The following is a 19,540-nucleotide window of genomic DNA, read 5'->3' on the forward strand; positions in this document are numbered from 1 at the left end:
GTCGGCAAACTAATGATTTGTGTTTAAAAGTGCTATCTTGGGTGAATTATATAGTGGAACCTACTTAAATAGCGCCTTAATATTTTGTTCCTATGAATTAGTATGAAGTATGGACTATGTCATGCTTTGTTGTTAGTTGAAGTCGATGAGGTTTAAACCTTGTAAAAATTAAGACAAAAGTGTTAACATGTGTTAAGTTCTAACGAGTCCCTCGTCAATTGCTAAGTCAAGGACGATATAGACAATGCTACTTTGGCATTTAAAATTTAACAAAACTGATTAAATAATATATCCATGTTTTTGTATAGTTTGATGATTCACGGCGAGTACCTTGGCTTGGTGTAGTTCATAGGTTGGTTTGATGTTGCGGGGTTACCCCAAAAATATCCCCAAGTTCTTTCAAAATGCGTTATAACCCATGTTCCAGAACTCAGTTCGCAAACCGGTGCCCGAGTGACAAACCCAAGTTGGCATGCTTGTATCTTCCTCTCAGGTGGCCCATTTGTTGTGTGGATTGCTCTGTTGGATAGCTGATGAGGTCAACTTTAGCGCCGTAACATTAGTTAACGCTAAGCTCAGCGCCTTGGCCTGGCATTGGCCAGCTCGGTGGGTTGCGCCCTGGCTCGTGCTGTTATGGGTGCGCCGTGCTCGTGTGTCAGGCCACTGTGCCACACGAAGGATCGAGCCGAGGTCATGGCTGCCATCGCCGGGTTGTCATGGTGTTCTTCTGGCCTTTTAATTCACCTACCGTGGGCAGGAGCCACTATCGAAGCGGCAGGGCCGTCTAGCCCTAGGGCTCTATGGTGATGGCGACATTTCCCTATCGTGCCTCACTTTGAATAGCTACCCACCATGAGTGAGCCCCGCTCGCATCCTTGCTACTACCCACGCTGCCTGCCCGCTGCCTTCTTGGGGGCACCGAGCTCACCCCGCCCACTCTCAGCCTCTCCAGCTACCTCTCCACTCGCTATCGCTGTGTTCACGCCCGACATGGCCACGAGCTTAGAGCCGCGCTCATCATCGTTGTTTGCCGCTATGCCCACCACCACCGTAGCCACCTCGCTTACCTCTGCACCCTACTCGTGCCCACCCTGGCTGGCCGGTCGAGTGAGTCGCCACCCTATTGAAAGGTCCTTATTTGGTTTTGGTAATTGAGTGACAACTTAGGTGGACTAATTGTGTTTATGTGAGATACACATGTGATTAGTCCATAGGTACATGTGTGTGAGCAACATATGCCATGGAGGTGAAAATGGCTTGGAGATGTTGCAAAGCTCACACATGTGATGATGAAGGAGCTTAAATGCACATGAGACATGACATTGAGTCATGTGATCAAGGTGGAGAAGATCAAGACAAGACTTGGCTTGATGGACCGGTTGCAAGCGTGAAGGGCAAGTCGAAGGCTTTGGAGTGATGGACCGTGTGGCGGTGAAGCTTGAGCAAGACTTGGTGCCGATGGACGATGGCAATGGTGAAGAGCAAGTAGAGTCAAGATCGATGAACCAAGATCATGTGATGATATGAAGTGGATCATATCATTGTTGATCGTGTTGGTGCATGTGTTGCATCGACGTTGAAGGAGATGGAATGAAATGCGCAAGGCAAAGGTATAACCTAGGGCATTTCATTTCATCGGTCATAGGTGTGTAGAGAAGTTTATGACCGGGTTTAGGATAGATGGCCGTACTATCAAGAGGGGCAAACTTATTTACATATCGGTCATCTAGTGCCACTCGAGTGATCTAACTTTGCATTGTCGCTAGGATCGAGTGGCGTGGCAAGTTGAGTGGCTAACATCCTTTGGGAAATGATTGTGAAAAGCTAACACACATACACATGATGGTGTACACTTGGTGGTGTTGGCACATTTACAAAGGAGGTGGTGTTTGTAGGGTTGAGATGGGTTTGGGTCCCTCTCTCCCTCCCGTCGAGCTTTCGGGAAAATAGAATGCCTATTTTCTATTGCGCCGGATGCAAATTCTTGGTGGTTAGCTCATTGGAGCAAGGGTGAAGAAGTTAGAAGTGAAAACGAGTTGGTCGTGAAGATGCTAGCGTCGGTCAACTGACCGGACGCTGGATCTAAATGCACCGGACGCTGGAAGGCTGCGTCCAGTCAGGCTGACGTACGGTGACGTAGTAGCTGGAGTGTGACCGGACGCTGGCTGCGTCCGATCGCGTTCGACCGGACGCGTCCGGTCATGCTCGGGAGCTTACTGGAAACGACCGGACGCTAAGGGTCCAGCGTCCGGTCAGTTGAGTGCTGTTGCGTCCGATCAAGTCAAGTGACCGTTGGAACCGGGACACGTGGTCATCTGCGAGCGACCGGACGCTAAGGTCCAGCGTCCGGTCAACATGACCGGAGCGTCCGGTCGGCCCGACCGTTGCCCAGTGAAGGGGTAATGGCTAGTTTAGCCCTTGGGGCTATAAATAGAAGTGGCCTTCGGCCATGGCTGATGTGGAGCACCTCAAGGGACTTAGTGTCCATGCTTGTGAGTGCTTGGGAGCCCTCCATCACACATATACTTGATAGTGATCATTCGATTGTGTGAGTGAGTGACTCTAGTGCGATTGCATCGTGAGGTTGCATCGAGTGGCACTAGGTGATCGAGTTGCAAGCCGGTGGTGCTTGTTACTCTTGGAGGTTGCCACCTCCTAGATGGCTTGGTGGTGGTCTCTATCAAAGCCCACAAGAAGCTTGTGCGGCGCTCTGAAGAAGTGCTTATGAGGGGCATTGTGCTCACCCCACGGGAGCCACGAAGAGCAACTCTAGTAAAGCGTGTCATTGAGCTACCCTCACTCAAGGGGTAGGTTCTTGCGGCGCCCGATGTGCGGGCTTAGCGGGTGATGCTAATTAGCCGCCGAACCACCAAGTGAGCGGTCGACACAACGGGGACTAGCGTCTTGGCAAACACGTGAACCTCGGGAGAAAAATCATCATGTCAACCTTGTTCTTCCCGTTGGTTTGCATCCCCATTACACAAGCTTGCAATTACTTTTATACATATTAAGCTTGTGTAGTTGCTCTTGTAATTAGATAGCTTGTGTAGCTTGCTAATTACCTTCTTGCTTGTGTAGCATAGAAGTAGCTCCCTTGCGTGGCTAATTTGGTTTTAGTAACCTTGTTAGTCACATTGCTTAGCTTGTGTAGCTAAGTATTTGCACTCTCTAATTAGGCATTGGTTGTCTTGTTATTGAGCATTGCTAGTGAGCTTAGTTAGCTTTGTGCTTTTGCTTACTAGCATGTGTAGGAGCTCCCTTGTCGCTTAAAGTACTAGTGGCATAGGTTTGTGTAACCTTGCTCCTAGAATTGTTTAGGAGAGCTCTAGCTAGCCCGGCACCTTTGTTGCATAATTGTTATCTTTGCAATGTGCTAGTGAACATATATAGTGGGGTGTAGTCTTGGCTAGACCATTAGTTTAAATTCCGCATTTGTATCGGTTAGCCGACGCGATTAAGTTTTAGAAAAGACTATTCACCCCCCCTCTAGTCGCCATCTCGACCCTTCACCTATCCGCTGGCCATGGCCGCGCTGGGCTGGCTGGCTACCGCCGGCTGCTGCGAGGTGCGTAGGGGCTGGCCGCCACCAGCGGTTGTGGCCGAGCCACCGCAAGCCACCGCTGCTGGGTCGAGGCCAAGTACGGATGAGGCTGATGCTGCTGGTGGCCACCCCATTGGAATTGACCTCTTCCCAGTGCTCCTCTGCTCTGCTCTACGGCCGTCGCTGTGCGTGGTCCCGACGCCTGGCACCACCTCCAGCCATGCCACGGCTGCCTTGGGGTCGTGGAGGGACCCACGTTGGGAGCTGGCCATCCCATCATTGCCGTGGCGCCCTCCCCTACCAGACCCAGCCGTCGATGAGGCCCCTACGCGCGTTCCTCTGCTCTGGACCGAGTTTAGGACGGAGGAAAGGAATAGAAGCTTTTCCAGGGTTCCCAACGTAAATCTTGTGACTCATATGAATAGTGATGCATAGTGTGTGATGTACTATCAGTTGATTTGAGGAAAGTTTAGGGGTGTCTATGCAAAGTGTTTGTCTTTTCTGGTTTTCCTTTTTCTTTTTAGTATAATTCGGCTGAAACTTTGGAAATTCATAGTAAATCATAGAAAAATTGTAAAATGGAAAATGAAGATGTTTTGGGATCCTTGTGATTAGATCTATGCAGTAGATGTATAATCTTTCATGTGTTGGTAGAAAAATCTTGCTCTAGATTTTTGCTTAGGATTTTATGGAGAAATTCATATCTATAATTTATGTGCTCCAAATGTCATGAAATTTTTATTGTATGCTATTCAAGAGATGCTTGATCTATGATAAAAAGTTTATGTTCAATTCATGCTTAGTTATTGAGTTATTGATTTATCATTGTTACGTGCTTTTATTGCTATCAAATCTTAGTTAAGTGCTAGTAAATAATATGTTGATCCAAAAATTATGAAACTTGTACAGTATTTCTGATTAGTTAAGATGTATCTCCCATAAAATTTTATGTCCAAAAGAGATGTTTGGTGCGTCACCTTTTTATGCCATGGTTGTTTTTATTTAATCTTTCATAAATACTAGATGTTGGATTAAGGTTAATAAATGCTTTTCTATGCTACTTGTTACTGGTTACCTAAGTGATTGTTACTCAATTATGTTTGTAATGGTTATAGGCTTAGCGTGTTGCCCTATCTTGCATGTGTATGTTAAATGCGAAATGGACGTGTCGATAGCTTGTGGTATGTTGTTAGTAACCAACTCGCGAGTATGTTTCGATGAGAGTGTGAGAGTGGTTCTTATGGATAATTAGCTACCTTAGTCCTACTTCGACGTGCTGCTTGTTCTTAAGTTTTGTAATGCCTGTGTGTATGCTTGTTTGACTGAATCATGCATTGCATTTATGCATATCATAATAGGAACAGTGATGGATCGATGAATCAACTGGTGTTAAACCTAAAAGGTGGTGCCATGGTGAACAGGTCAAGAAGATGGAATACTAACTTTTGGTTATACTTTACCCAGGCAAGCTCCGGTGCATAACTCCTACTTTTCTACACTTTAAATTATATTTGTGCATTAAGTTTTAAGGAGTTGAATGAAACCCACTTGCATATATCTATTTACCCTATGAGTCTTACTAGTATGATAGGATCGTGTAGATTGCTATGCCACAGGACTTCGATAGAAGTCAAGTGATTGTCTGTCACTCACGAGAGATAGGAAATATATTATTGTTGTTACTATATTATTATCACTCATGATAAAATGGTGGAGAGGAAAAATAGAGACCGGGCAGGGATATGGTTTATGTATTTGTGGGTGTAAGAGGTTGTGTCCTGCGGCCAATGGGGCATAGCTTGGTTACACTGTTTCCCTGTCTGTGTCGGTTAAGGACCGGTCGTTGCATTGGGTTCTAGGCAAGTCACAGACTTATTATCCTGAGCACATACTTGGGTATGGGCGCAGGGAAGACTTGTTACTTTCTTGTCATGGGTTCTGGCTCTTTCCGGACCGACTTTTAGGGTGGTTTTTGGGTGGAGGTCCTTGCACCGCACTGAGTCCGGGACTCAGGGGCGGAGGCTTGGAGTCCAAGTTTGGATGAGGACCTGGACCCCATGACAGGAGGGTAGTGGGTTGGTCCTGCTTGTGCCTGGGGTACAAGCAGGGTGTGTGTTTCAGGCTACCTAGCTGGGCTCATTGATTCGTGAATTGCCGTCATATCGGTAAAAGGAAATCTGATTGCTTACCACCTGCTTGAAAGTAGCACAGGTGCTTATATAGAATGGTTAGTTAATGAACTAATGCGACTGCTAATAAAAAATTAATATAAGGACGCACGCTTAGTAATGCTCCTTGTAAATGCAATAAACCCACCAGCCAGATAGCCTTACATATCCTTGGAGTTTTTTCTTTTCTCCTGTCGGGTAAGTCTTGCTGAGTACAATTGAGTACTCAGGGTTTTATTTCTCCCTATTGCAGGTGACAGGTGGATGCTAGAGCTAACCCTTGTGTGTGGATTTCTCCTGGTGGGCTCAGAGAGGATTTCTTTACGCATCGATCATAGTTTTTATTTAGAACTCTTACTAAATGTTTTTATAAATGGAAGTTTTATAATTTGTTGTCATATTTTATATATCAATGCTTCATCATGTCATGAATGGATATTTATTTCCGCTATAATTCTGATCACATGTTTATATTCCGATGTTAACATAAATTGTTCATAACTCTAATAACATGTTCATATTCCGCTATTATAAATAATAAATATTATACTATGATGTTACATGGAAAGTGATGTAAGAAATGGCTAAAATGTTGTAAGCTTTATTCTCTCATTTGTGATCCTGATGGAAAAATGTGGATTTTCGGGTTCTCCCATGGGGTGTGCTCAATGGAACTGCGTAATTTGGTGTCCTCCCTTGAGTACTTAGTGTCTAATGGAAGATAAGTACTCCCAGGAGACATTAGATTAGGCTGTTCTGCCATAGAGCTGTACACCAAAATGTCATAAAAAATACAATGACGCACTTGTGTACTAAAGGGCTGAGAGTGGCATTCATGGCACCTTGGAAAGTTCCTGGTGCACCAGAGAGTCCAAAGGGAATCATAGTAAACTCATAATGCCCTGCATGTGTCGAGAAGGCAATCTTATGTTCTTCACCTGGTTGCAATCGTATCTGGTGGCAACCAGAGTATAAGTCCAAGATTGAAAACCATTTAGCGTGTCCAAGCTCATCCACTAATTGATCAAACACTAGGATTGGGTACACAGACATGACTATCAAGGCATTCAAGTAACGATAGTCAACATAGAAGCGCCATGAACCGTCCTTCTTCCTGACAAGCATCACGGGTGAAGAAAACAGTGAAGAGCTGGGTTGGATTAAGCCTTGAGCTAGCATACTCTGAACTTGTGTGTCAATTTCGTCCTTCAGTTGGGGTGGGTATCGACAGGCTCGAATATTGACAGGTGTAGCACCACTGATTAGCGGTATAGCATGGTCACATGCGCGCTTGGGTGTTAAGCTATCAGGCACCATGAATACTTGTGAAAAAGCATCCAGAATATGTTGAATGTCTGATGGAAGTACATCTGACCGAACTGAATTGGACTGCATCTTAACTCAAAGCAATTGGAAAACCATGTCAGTTGTAGATGTGGCGGAAAGCCCATGAAGCACCAACTGAGTACCATCACAAGGTATAGAGATCCATTTAGCCTTCCAGTGAATTTCCATTGGGCTGTATCGCTCGAGCCAGTTCATACCTAGGTCATAAGAGTCCAACCGAAGAATCTTTGGTCGTAAGAGTCCAACCAAAGAAAACTGATAGTCCAGAATAGCAGATGTGTAGCTCAAAATCTATCCATTAGCAATTTTCACTAAAGCTTTCATAGGAACCCAAGCCAGCTGAGGCAACTGATCAGCAAGGGAAGCAGCCAGAAATGACGAAGAACCCCCAGAATCAATCAACACGACAACAGAAAGCCCATGAACAGTGCCGTGAAACTAAATAGTGCGTTGGCCATGGGATCCCATGCGAGCATCATGTGACAGGGCCAGAAGTAACTGCTCATCAGGTTCATCAGTATCTTCAGAGACTGGCTCAATATTGAAGAAATCCCAAACTTCTTGCATTGCTTGCAGTGAAATAGTAGCAACACATTTGTGTCCTCTCACCCATTTCTCGGCGCAGACTTCACAGAGACCCCGAGCACGGCGGTAGGCCCGAAGTGTTGAAAGCTTGTCATCTTGGCCCTTGGTAGGAGCCTTGTCACCCATCACCTTGTCAGCACCGGGTAGCCGTGGCTGTGCTAGCGCCGGTTTGTGCTATGGTCTGAACCCCATCCTGGTGGTGTCAGTCTTTGGAGTCGAAGCCGCCACTTCCTCCTGCAATGGAGCCATCGAGTAAGTAGTATCGAGAGTAGAAGGATGCTGCAATGTAGCAACCATCTTGATATCATCCCGTAACCCATCCACAAAATGAGTGGTGAAGTAATGCATGTCAGGATTGGGTTGATAGGCTTTAAGCTAATCAAAGAGGGATGAAAAGCGATCGACATAGTCAGTGACAGTGGAAATTTGGCTTATATGGAACATTTGGTGCACAAGCTTGTCACGCTGATCACGGCCAAAGCGATCGTGGAGCATTTTGTAAAAATCAGGCCAGGGTAGATGATCTGGTTGGGTAATGGACTCGATCCAGCGATCGGCTACTCCACGAAAGTTCATGCGAGAAATTTTGACCCACTAGCGCGAAGGTACTTCATACATGTCGAAGTAATGCTCGGCCTGAGATATCCATAGATGAGTAGTCTCCCCCTCATAGATGGGAAAATTTTGCTTGGGTAGTTTGCTGAGATTGGGTGGGCTAGGATCAGGAGGATGGTTACGAGTATGAACATCATAAGCTTCTCCACGAAATAGTGAAACCTCAGGTTTGGGCTCTGAATGCATACCATTGGCCGGGGAATGGGATTGGGAAGAATTCTCCCCAATACCATTCGCTCGTGGAGTCGTTTCGACGTGGTGCCCACTGGGCCGAGTAGCCGTGAGATCCGCAGATGAACGCACGGCAGTCTGCTCCAACGCCGAAGGTGGTTGGGAGATCAACCCTATCGACGCCATAGCGTTGTCGAGGAATGCTCGATCCCAATATTTTGTGAGTTTGTCCACCTTCAGCTTGAGATCATCCATAGCAGCTTTGGAGTCCTAGCGCCAGCTCTCCAGGGCGCCCACGATCTTCATGACACCGGAGATGAGATCATCCTGACGCGTTCAGCTTCAGCGATGAGGTTGGTCTGGCGCAGCTCGGAGTCGGTGATGCGGCGTTCCCAGGAGAGGTCGGAGTCGGTGAGGCGCTTGTTGAGGGAGTCATCGACCTCGGTCTGGCGTTTGTTGAGGGAGTCATCGACATCCGCGAGGCGCTTGGTGACGGATTCGTCGACGTCGGTGAACCGCTTCTCTAGGAGGCGGCTGCTGTCGATGAAGCGCGAGTCTAGCTTCCGATCCGCCTCAGCGAATAGGTCCTCGATCTGGGTCTTCTGCTCGTTGAAGAGACGATGCATCTTGTCCAACAGGAGCTTGGAGTCTGGGTTCATGGCACCACGACTACGAGCGAAGCGCGTGTAGTGAGGATGCAGGGGCGGCGGCGGTGGCAACGGTGGTGGCAGACGATCCAGCGCTGGTAATCGAAATGGATTGCTCACGTGCCCGGGAATTACAGAAATCGGGATCGAGGGGAATCGATTCGATCTCTATGACCCAAGGCGTTTGTAAGCTATCGACGAATCGAAGATAGGACAGAGGATGGCGGAAGAAATCGAAGAAGGGATCGAAGGAAGCTGATACCAGATGTAAGCAGAGTGGTAGGAGTAGGGGATTGGCAATCAATCCGGTAAGAATTTGAGGAAGAACAAGCACAGAATTGGGGAAGGTTGAGTTCTGAATCGAATAGCAGCGGAGTGCTTGTTTTACAAGTTGTTCATCTTCTTTTTCCAGCCTCCCCCTCTCTCTCTCCGATTACATATACTGAGATGACACGGCACTCTCGCCAGGTGATGGTCGGTCACTTCCACTCTGGCCCATGGACTCGTATGTTGGGCCTGCGGTCACGCCCTCCTCGACGCGGCCCATGCTCGGCTTGAATGTCGCCGTGAACATCAGGCTAGCTGTCATCGTTCCCGTTATCCTCCTGGGTTGCTGATGTAGTGGTACAGGTGCTGACATCCCCTCCCCGATAAGAGCCTACTTGCCCCCAAGCAGGTGCTCGTGGAAAGCGCTAGCGCAGAGTCTCCATATCTTACCAGGTGTGTAGCCAATAAAGTACATTGTATAGCTTGCGCCGCAGTGTCAGGCGGGGCCTCACCCTGACCCTCCCCTGACGTCGACGAGCGCCCACGCACAGAGGGACAGGCGTTGAAAAAGGCGAGAAATTTTCACTTGGCCGCACGCTTTGAAGCCGCACCGCAGCCAGCTGCCGGGTGGCATGGAAGCGACTGGTGATGGTGGTACTGCATGCATGCGCCTAGCGGTGTAATGGAGACGCACAGTGCGTGGCACTACCGAGGAGATGAATGCTGCCATATGCGTGCGCGTTGTTGCCAACAGGGCCTTGTTTAGATCACCTTCAAATTCTAAGTTTTTTCACTCTCTTTCCATCACATCAATTTTTAACCATTTGCATAGAGCATTAAATGTAGGTAAAAAAATAACTAATTGCACAGTTTAGTTCGAAATCACGAGATGAATCTTTTAAGCTTAGTTGGTCTACGATTGGACAATATTTACCAAATAAGACGAAAACGCTACTATTCATCGGGTTGAAATTTTTTGCAATCTAAACATGGCCCAGGTAATAGAGGCTCGGCGCAGCGCCGGAGTGACCGGCGCCGAGCCCCCTGGTAGGCATTTCACCGTGGCCAAGATGGCGCCGAGACGCTGGCGCCGAGCGAAGAGTCTATTTTCTGAATTCTTTCCACTAAGGGTCTATTTGTGATAAACTTTAAAAAAAAAAGAGCCAAAATGTAAAAAATTCGCACGGAATGACACTGGGTGCTTCATGGCAATACCCTGAGAACAAGTCCAAGGGACAAGCTTCCAGAATTCCCTGCACATGCCTCATAGTTCGGTCTTCGTCCTCTTCGCCTGGGTGGTCAGCAGAGCACGTGCATTTGGTGGAGAGGAAACGCCTGCAGTTTTGGAGACTAGACCACTGCAGTGCTGCGGTTCTCCGCATTTTTTAGCTGAAAACAACGGGCATGCCCATGGAGAACAGTCAAACAGCAGGTGCAAAAGAAAACAGAAGTCAAAAGTATCAGACCCAAACCATGCACGGGGGCTGTAGTTTCGTATGCTTTCTGAAATCATCAGGCACAGAGGACTATCAAATGGAGAAACTCCAGTCAAATAAAGTTTGCAGATGCAATTATCAGTCATGAGTGAGACATTTTTTTTACGGAGTCAACAAGGGTAAAAGGATTCCCCACCTGAGTATATTGCCCTCACTGGAGACTGGAGAGGCAATGCAAGTCACCACTCACAATTTACAGAGTGTCAGAGTTTAGGACATGGGGGAGGCAATGCAAGTCACCACTCATAATTTATACAGTGTCAGAGTTTACAACATGGGGTAGACAGAGCATTACACCAATGAGTTAGAACAAAACCGAGAGGAGTGCATGAAGTAGCAAAAGAGCATTATCTTTATAATTCTCTGAAAAGGAACGTAACAGGTCATGGCCCATAACCATCCTCTTAAAATTCACATAGAAATTAACTATACAGCATAAAAAATACATTACAGTTGATATATGATGGTAAAACCATGTCAGCATAAGATCAGCTGGAGAGAAACATGCGATACCACAATAAGAAACTAAAAAACAGTTATATGCTCAACATACGGTACTTCTAGCTGTCAGACTAGCAGAACAAAGACTGTTGATATGTAAGTTTGCGATCTGCATGCTATGGCTTTGCTCCTCGTGCCTCTGTACTTGGAGCATTCATGTTTTCTGCATATTTTTGCTCCGCTATGAATAGCAACTCCAAATATTTGATTTGTTCCCTTGAGCATCCTATTTCCAGTCTTGTGTTCCTCATCCCTTGTCCATGCATGTTACATGATTTAGAATTTCTGATGTAGCTGCAGAGGTGCTAACTGTTCTTCTTTTTCTTTCTGAATCCAGTCCACAATCGTGCCTTGCAGTTGGACAGGCGCATGTGCAACCCACAGGTTGAGGAATTGAAAGATGGCACATGTTTGTCTCCCTATCTCCTGATCATGCCATTGCAACATATTTCCTTTGCAAGGTCCCTGAAAAGTTCTCATGCTTGTTCTCTGTGTGCTCATGCTTGCCTTCTCAACCTGAATATATGCAGCGCCATGTTTTAATTTCCAAAGCATTTGGTAGACTGCCGCTTCATCATTCTTGCAAAAGTAATCTATTGCCTTTGGCAGCATGGTCTCTTCCAGTTGCCCCAAGGTGAAGTCTGTATGCAAGAAATGCTGCTCCTCGCTGTAGATTGCCGGTATTGCGGGAGTTCTATCCACAAGTAGGATGTCTTCTAAACATCCATGGGGGGTAAATAGAAGTCCAACTTTCAGATATGGAGAATCTTGTAGACAATTTTTGGTTTCAGACATCAAGGACCTACGTTGGTTGCAGTCCAAGATTGAGACATGGCACTGCAGATGTACTTCAATAACTGGTTCCAGAAAAACATCTGGTGATCTTAACATCTTTGACTTTCTACTACCATGACAGAGCTTGTGCTGATCATGCTGCTTGCAACATAGTGGGTTTGGGCGAAACCAATCAGTGCCAAACCTGTGAAGAATATCCCAATGTTCTTTGTGATGTGTATCAATATCTGGCAGCCATAAGAAATCTTCTGTAGGTAGCTGCAGAAGTTTATTCCTAACCGTTTCAACTGCAGACTTGAAATTGAAAAGAGGAGCATACAGCTGTAGGCACTCAATTGCCATCCCTACTATATCGGTACTCTCTGAAAGTTGTAGCATCAAAGAAAAGAAGAAGTCATCCTCCGATGCATTACCATCTGTCTGCATAAAGATGAATTTAGCCCCTATTCCATACCCTGCATTAATATAGGGCACCAACTGTAGAAACAAAGGACGCTTGTTTGCCTGAATGATTATGTGTTGTAGTTTCTTGCCATTCAGAAGATGCCTAACAAGAGGGTTAAAGGGCATGTGGTAGCGTGGCCTGCCACCGAGCTCTAGTAATCTGAGAAACTCGCTAGCACCATCCGCAAACCACTCAAATCTTTGAACAGCAGAACTGCTCGACTCGTCTTTGCCGGGGCTAAAGATGGAGAAAACAAACGACTTGGTAGTATGCGCTATACGTACAGGAAATGAGGAGTTTCTCACCTCCTTCTCTGTATGTTCGTCTTCGAGAATCCTCTGCTTGCATTTATGCAGCGTGTCATCACACTCCTGAGCAGCACGCTTCAGCTTCCCACGCCAACGCAACAAGGATGCATCAGTGATCTGCCATTTCTCTGACGTCTCAACAGCAGCCTCCAGCCTGATGTGTGCCATCTCCAGCCTCTCCAGGTTTCTCTTCACGCTCGATTCCTCCTTCTCCTCATATTTCTGAACCAGATTGGATAGGAGTTGGCTGACTGTCTCATGGACAAGTGCAGAGCTGACAATCTCAGCCATCAGGATTCAAGGATCTGTAGTATCCCTTCGCCTCTTCATAAAAAGTCAACATATAACAGCACACATGAGAAACTAAACATATGAACTTTGGATCAGAAGCAAAGATTTAGCTTAGCAACTGAGCAACTGTAGGAACCTACCTTGGACTGAATCACATCGACAGCTATCCTTTTCAATTTTCATGCATAGATATCTCGAGTCCAAATCATAGAATGAGGCAAGATGAGAACTTGAAGAGAATTCAGTGATATATATCAGAGACTTTGAAGGGCAAAAAGAGCTAGGCAAGTCCAATAATTGGTCTCTGCAGGGGAAAAACGGTAGGCCAGTCCCTCAAAAGTTAACAGTGAGAGCCTGCACGTGGTTACACATTTGGATATATAACTTGTATATATAATAGGCACCGAGTAGAGAAAAGTAGGTCAGGTCCGTTCAAAGCTGTGTCATGTGTGGAAAATCAAAGAATGAAGGTTGGTGCGATAACCAACGGCAGGGAAAGAAATTGGAATTCAACTTGAGAATATTTTAAGAAGGCCATGGCATCGCAGACGCCCATGATCGCAGATACTTATTAAACCATACGCAACTTGGAATTTCTTTTTAGGTGTCTTGGTTAGCAGTGGACAATGAGCTTGGAACTTCTTTTTACGAGTTTTGGTTAGCAGTGGAGGTTTCTAGTAGATGAAGCCAACATTCAAGTCTCTGTAAATTCATATTTCTTACGCACTGGTTCACTGATCTCTGATTAACTGACAACATTTTTCCATGTCTCCCCTCATTTGCTTGATTGCTTGATTGATTGATGCCATGGAAGTTGGTTAAAACAGACTACTGTCAGTGCAAATTGACAGTGTTGGATGCATGAAAGTGTAGTACACGACAAAAAAGAAAAGAAAAAGAAAAAGGAACTATCTGTATATATCTTATTCTAATAGTAAATTACATAAGATAAGAACATACTATTATACTACCGATTGATCCGACTCCCACATAGCCAGATGTCCAGATCTAGAGGTACAAGATTGAAGCACCATGTAGCCAGCCGCCGTGTCTGTCCCAGGGCACAGACCCCAGCTAGAAGCACTCTGGTTTCCCAAAGCAGAGCAGCAGGCAGAGGAGGCTGCCCCGTGAGGTGGGGAGCAAATCGCGCGTACCTGGAGCTGGAGTGCAGTTGCGTGAGGTGGGACTGGGAGCGCCCCGGCCGCCATCTCCGGTCCCTCGCGGCTCGCGCTCCTCCTCCATGGTGCCGTCTCTCTCCTCTCCGACCGCCGTTCTCCGCTCCGCCCCAGCGTGTACCGCCATGGCCGTGCGGCCCAGGTTGAGAGAGTCTGCCTGCCTGCATTTCTTCCTGTTCCAGGCGACTAGGCGAAGTGTGGTGGTGGCATGGGCCGGGCCGCCGGGCCCAGAGTCTTGAGCCTTCATCGGTTGCTCCAACGGCCCAACGTGTCATTATGGTATGGAAAAAAAAATTCTGAAACTGGTTTCATATTTTTCAGGTAAAGTAATTTTTCTAAGATTAGAGCAGATTTTGGGATTTTAAATTACATATACACAGTTCTCCTAAACAGTCATTTAGCCTGTGTAAACATCGTTCAATTAATGCTATACAGTGGTGCATCGATTTTGTTAATCGGCTGCTTAGCCTGTTTACACCGTTAAATGCTATGCATTGGTACACAATTTCCGTTTAGTCGGCTGTTTAACCTGTTTAAATAACCATTTTGCCCGTTTAAATAGTCTTTAGCGTTTAGGTTAAAACTGAATTCATATTTTTTTTAAGTTGTTGGGTAGTTTTTTCAAGATTTATTTTTATAACACTTTTGGCAAAGTCTATTTGAGCTCCGAACTATCAACGTAGTCTAATTTACCTCCCTCATGGCAGATGTGGTGTCATAATTGAAGGATCCAGAACATTTGGTTTTTCTAATTCAAGAAATTATATTGAATCACAACAATAGTTAAAGGAGGTCAGAATGACTTTTTTTCCTATTATAGGTGACTAGGCGAGTGTCTAGCTACCATGGGCGAGGCCTACAGTTTTTAGCATTCTACGCTTGCCCTAGCGTCCCACCATGTCATACTTCAAAAGCTTTCAAGGCGTGTCTTACCATTTATTCTTAGCTAGTACTCAAGTTACTGTCAAATGGTTGTATGTGTAGGAACACTCTTAGTTTCCTGCTTAGTAGTAGCGTGGGCTTTCACTTATCACATCCAAATTCTATTTATTTTGCAAGGCAACCTGAGAATATGGACTTGATAGTTTTACGTCAGAATATCATTGGGCACGGCTTGGAACATTTGGAAGGAAAGGAATAGAGGAATCTTTGAAAGTATGGTAATGTTGGAAAGTGGGCATCCGTCCACCCGGATGCCACTTGCCCCACTCCGCTCCACGCGCTCCAGTGCTTCACGGCTTCTCCAAAAAAAGTGCCGCTCACCTTCTCCATCGCAGGTGCCGCTTGCCGCCACCTTCTCCAGCGTGGCAACGCCGCACCCAGCCCTTCCCACGCTGCTCCGCGCGCCCGCGCCGCACCCCCATCCACCTTGCCCGTCGCAGAAGTGGAGTTAGGGGAGGCGTGCACCTGCACCTGCGCCTGCGCCTCCATCCACCTCGCGCCGTCGGCAGGAAGGGGAGGCCTATGCCACCGCAGTTCCCCACCAGGTAGGCCGTGGCCGCCGGCGACGCTGTGTTTCAAGTGTTTCAGGCGTCTTTCGGACATGTTGCAAGCCTATATTTCAAGTGTTTTAGTTGTTTCATATGTATGTTTCATACGGATGCTGTAAAAGTAGATCGAAATGTTGCATATGTTATCATGGTTGTACACATATGTTGCAAGCATTTGTTCCCAATGTTTCATATATTTTTCGCCCATATGTTGCAAGTGTGTTTATTTGGATGTTGCATATGCTTCACACTTATGTTGCAAGTGTTTTATCTAGATGTAACGTATGTTTACAATGATTTTTAAGTGTGTTTTCAGATGTTTTTGCAAGTGTTTTAGAAGCATGTTTCATTTGTCTTCTTTTGTATGTTGCAAGCGTATCTGAATGTTTCAAAAGTAGATCGGGATGTTGCACATGGGATGCGCGCGGTCTGGTGGTGTGAGCGACGTCCGGGGCACCACGGGTCCGCTGCTAGGGCACTCGCTTGCAAGCCCGACGTTGCTGGGGGCGCTCGCTCACTTGCTGCGCAGGCACCATCCGATGCTAGCGCCCTAGATCGAACGTTTAGGCGCTAGCAAGTCCGTTGAATGTACGTCTAACTCGCCACCTTAGGTCTTTGGGCTGGCAAAGAGGAGAGGGTGCCGAGGAGAGTAGTTTTTGGTCATCCATGGACCCAATGAGACTAGTGCTACTCCTCTTCCAGTGCTTTGTGTGTTTTTATATCTGAGAGCAACTCCAACAGTAGCACCCAAATCAGGGCCCCTATTTTCTGATTTGGTGCTGCCCCTTCTTTTGTTGGCCCAAAATTTTGCTTCTACTCCTACAACACCCCCAAACAAAAGGCCCCCAAATCCAAATCAGTAGGCAATGATATGAGGGACCCACTCATCATTGGGTCAAACCTTTCTCCCCCTCTCCTCCATGGATCCACACACAGGCACGGGGAGAAGCGCATGGCCGAGGCATCGAGGCTGCGACCGTCGGAGGAGAGAGGGAGACGCTGGAGCTTGCCGCCGCACAGCCAGAGAAGAGAGAGATGGGAGGGCGCTGCCGGGTGCGAGCAGGGGAGAGGCGGGCGGGCGTCGAGCAGGGGAGGGGGCACGCCGGAGGGGAGGGAGGCTCGCCGGAGGGGACGGGGCTGAGGCCGCGCATCGTCCTGGCTCCGCCGGAGATCTCGCCAGGAGGGGCCTCGTCGAAGTGCAGCGTGCCGGCGTTGCAGCGGCTAGTGCGGCATAGCAACGCACCGACAGAGCAGGCTCGCGCGGTGGAGCAGGCCAGCAGTGCACCGACGGGGAGCGCGCCATGCGGTGGAGTGAGGCCGTGCGGTTTCTGTACGGGCGCGGGGAGGAATCACAGGATGGGGGGGGGGGGGGGGTGTTTGACCCAACAGGAATGGGGTATGAGGTGAGGATTTGGGTGCACAACTAAATTTCGGGGCCTTAGTAGGGGCTCTGCTGGAGCATGTTTTTTTTTTGCCAGGGCTCTGTTCAAGTAGGGGTCCTGCTGGAGTTGCTCTTATATGTAACCAAACATTTTCTCTCCTTAAATGGTTGTGTCGTGCTCCTGCAAATCACTCGAGAAAATGTAAAATGTGCTGGATTCAATAATACAGAACAGCTAATAATTAAACATATAAAATTTTAAAGTTTAGTTCCTCGACTGTATTAGGTAATGGTACTATGTGATTACACACAAAAACGACATTTGCAGTGCAGTTGCATCTTTCATTTCTTTGTACGATGCAATTAGATGGATAATAATATAATCATGGAACGTCCACAATAAGATCCAAATGGCGATTAATAAACACCACGATACCGAATGCACACATACATTCCTAATTCAGAACAGAGTTCTCAACTAAGACCAACATTATATTAATATTATACGCAAGTCACTAGTGTGGTGAGTAACACAAAAATTCCTCCGTGCGGTAGCTCTGCTTCTGTGTTGAGTCTTCGACCCTGTAGTCGAAGCATCTGTCCCAAATTCGAGATCTGAAAATATGCGTACTCTGTTCTTTTGACATATCTGTTCTTGGTCATGAACAGTAAATGCACCCTTTGATCCTTTCATGGAACACTCCATTCTTTTATTTCTTCAATGTTTGCTGATCGATCCATGGTAGATATATCTGATCAAGAATTTTAGGTGGCAGTGATGTGCTGCTTGTGTTTTTCCTTTACTTCCTGATACCAGTCCATGATCGAGCCTTCCAGTTGGATGGATGCATGAGAAGTCCATAAGTCAAGGAAGCGAGAGACCCAGTAAGTCAGGCACTCCAACTCCTCATCCAGTCCTTGCAACAGCTTCCTTCTCTTAGCTCCATGAAACGTTTGCCGTGTGCTTGGCATGAAGATGCTTGCTCTTTCAACCTGAATGTATGCAGTGCCATGCCTAGACCTCCAAAGCATTTGGTAGACTGTCGCTTCCTCATTCCGGCAGAAGTAATCTATTGCTTTTGGCAGCATGATCTCCTCAAGTTGTCCCAAGGTAAAGACAGTATGCAAACTATGATGCTCCTCACTGTTGGTTGCTGCTATTGCAGGAAACTTATCCACAAGCAACATGTCTTCTGAAGAGCCATGTGGTGCAAAGAGGACTCCAGCTCTCTGATATGGATGATCATGTAGAGAACTTACATCCAGCAAGTGACGCCCCCTGTTTGTCGGACTCTGAGAATGAGACTTGGCACCACAGACCTACATGAATAACTGTTTCTAGAGAAACATATGGTAATCCAGATGACTTGTCTAGCTTGCTACTATGACAAAGGTTGTGCTTATCACGCTGCTTGCAACATGATGGGTTTGGGCGAAACCATTGACGGCCAAATCTGTCAACATTGTCCCAATATTTTTTTTTGGTGTGAATCAACATATGGTACCCACGAGAAGTCTTGACTCTTGAGTAGGTAGTTCCATAAGGCTTTTCCTAATATTTTCAACCGTAGACACGAAAAGAGGGGCAAACAGCTGTAAGCACTGAATTGCAACCCTGACTATGTCTGTACTCTCCGAAAGCTGTAGCATTACAGTAAAGAAAAAGTCGTCATCCGGCACATTACGATCTTTCTGCACGAAGAAAAGCCTACCTTCTATTCCATGCTCTGCACTAATAAATGGCGCCAACAGTAGAAACAAAAGGCATTTGTTTGCCCTAATGATTCTATGCTTTAGTATCTTGCCAGCAAGAAGGTGCCTGATAAGAGGGTCAAAGGGCATGTGACACCAGGGCATGCCACCAAGTTCTTGTAATCTCAGAAACTCGCTAGCACCATCAGCAAACCATTCAAATCTTTGAACAATGGAACTATTCAAGTCGTCGTTGTCGGGGTTTTAAGATAGAAGAAACGAAGGACCTGGTAGCATCCACAACCCGCTTAGGAAGGGAGAAATTACCTACTTCCTTTTCTATGTGTTCATCTTCTAGGATTCTCTGCCTGCATCTGTGCAGTGTTTCATCGCACTCTTGAGCAACAGACTTAAGCTTCTTACGCCAACGCAACAAGGATGTATCAGTGATATCCCACTTATCAGATGTCTGAAGAATAGCCTCCAGCCTAATGTGTGCCATCTCTAGCCAATCAAGGTTTCTGAATGCATTTGAGTTGTGTTTCTCTTCATATTTTTGAAGCAGACTAGATACAATTTGGCTTACTGACTCCTGAACAACCGCAGAACCGACAATCTTCGCCAT

The 19,540-nt window shown here is 46.6% G+C and overlaps 1 protein-coding gene and 1 pseudogene across 4 annotated transcripts; both read right to left on the reverse strand.

The window, feature by feature from the left end:
- Positions 1 to 11,187: 11,187 nt before the first annotated feature.
- Positions 11,188 to 14,498, reverse strand: LOC136550818 (uncharacterized). Of its 4 annotated transcripts, none has more exons than XM_066542406.1 (3): positions 14,332 to 14,498; positions 13,318 to 13,531; positions 11,188 to 13,210 (listed from the first exon to the last, which is right to left on the reverse strand). In XM_066542406.1, the coding sequence occupies exon 3, from the start codon at positions 13,175 to 13,177 to the stop codon at positions 11,615 to 11,617; it is 1,563 nt and encodes a 520-aa protein (XP_066398503.1). In that variant the 5' UTR covers positions 13,178 to 13,210; positions 13,318 to 13,531; positions 14,332 to 14,498; the 3' UTR covers positions 11,188 to 11,614. The 4 variants fall into 4 exon arrangements, with proteins under 4 accessions (XP_066398503.1, XP_066398505.1, XP_066398504.1 ...); XM_066542408.1 differs by having other exon boundaries at positions 11,188 to 12,553; positions 12,884 to 13,210; positions 13,318 to 14,498; XM_066542407.1 differs by lacking the exon at positions 13,318 to 13,531.
- Positions 14,499 to 17,988: 3,490 nt separating this feature from the next.
- Positions 17,989 to 19,540, reverse strand: LOC136547916 (uncharacterized; annotated as a pseudogene).

The sequence above is a fragment of the Miscanthus floridulus genome, chromosome 4 (assembly GCF_019320115.1).
Source record: "Miscanthus floridulus cultivar M001 chromosome 4, ASM1932011v1, whole genome shotgun sequence".
Classification (NCBI taxonomy): domain Eukaryota; kingdom Viridiplantae; phylum Streptophyta; class Magnoliopsida; order Poales; family Poaceae; genus Miscanthus; species Miscanthus floridulus.

What these genes read in the sequence shown, in the direction of transcription:
- LOC136550818 (XM_066542407.1), bottom strand. Translation starts at nt 13,177, where the DNA reads ATGGCTGAGATTGTCAGCTCTGCACTTGTCCATGAGACAGTCAGCCAA.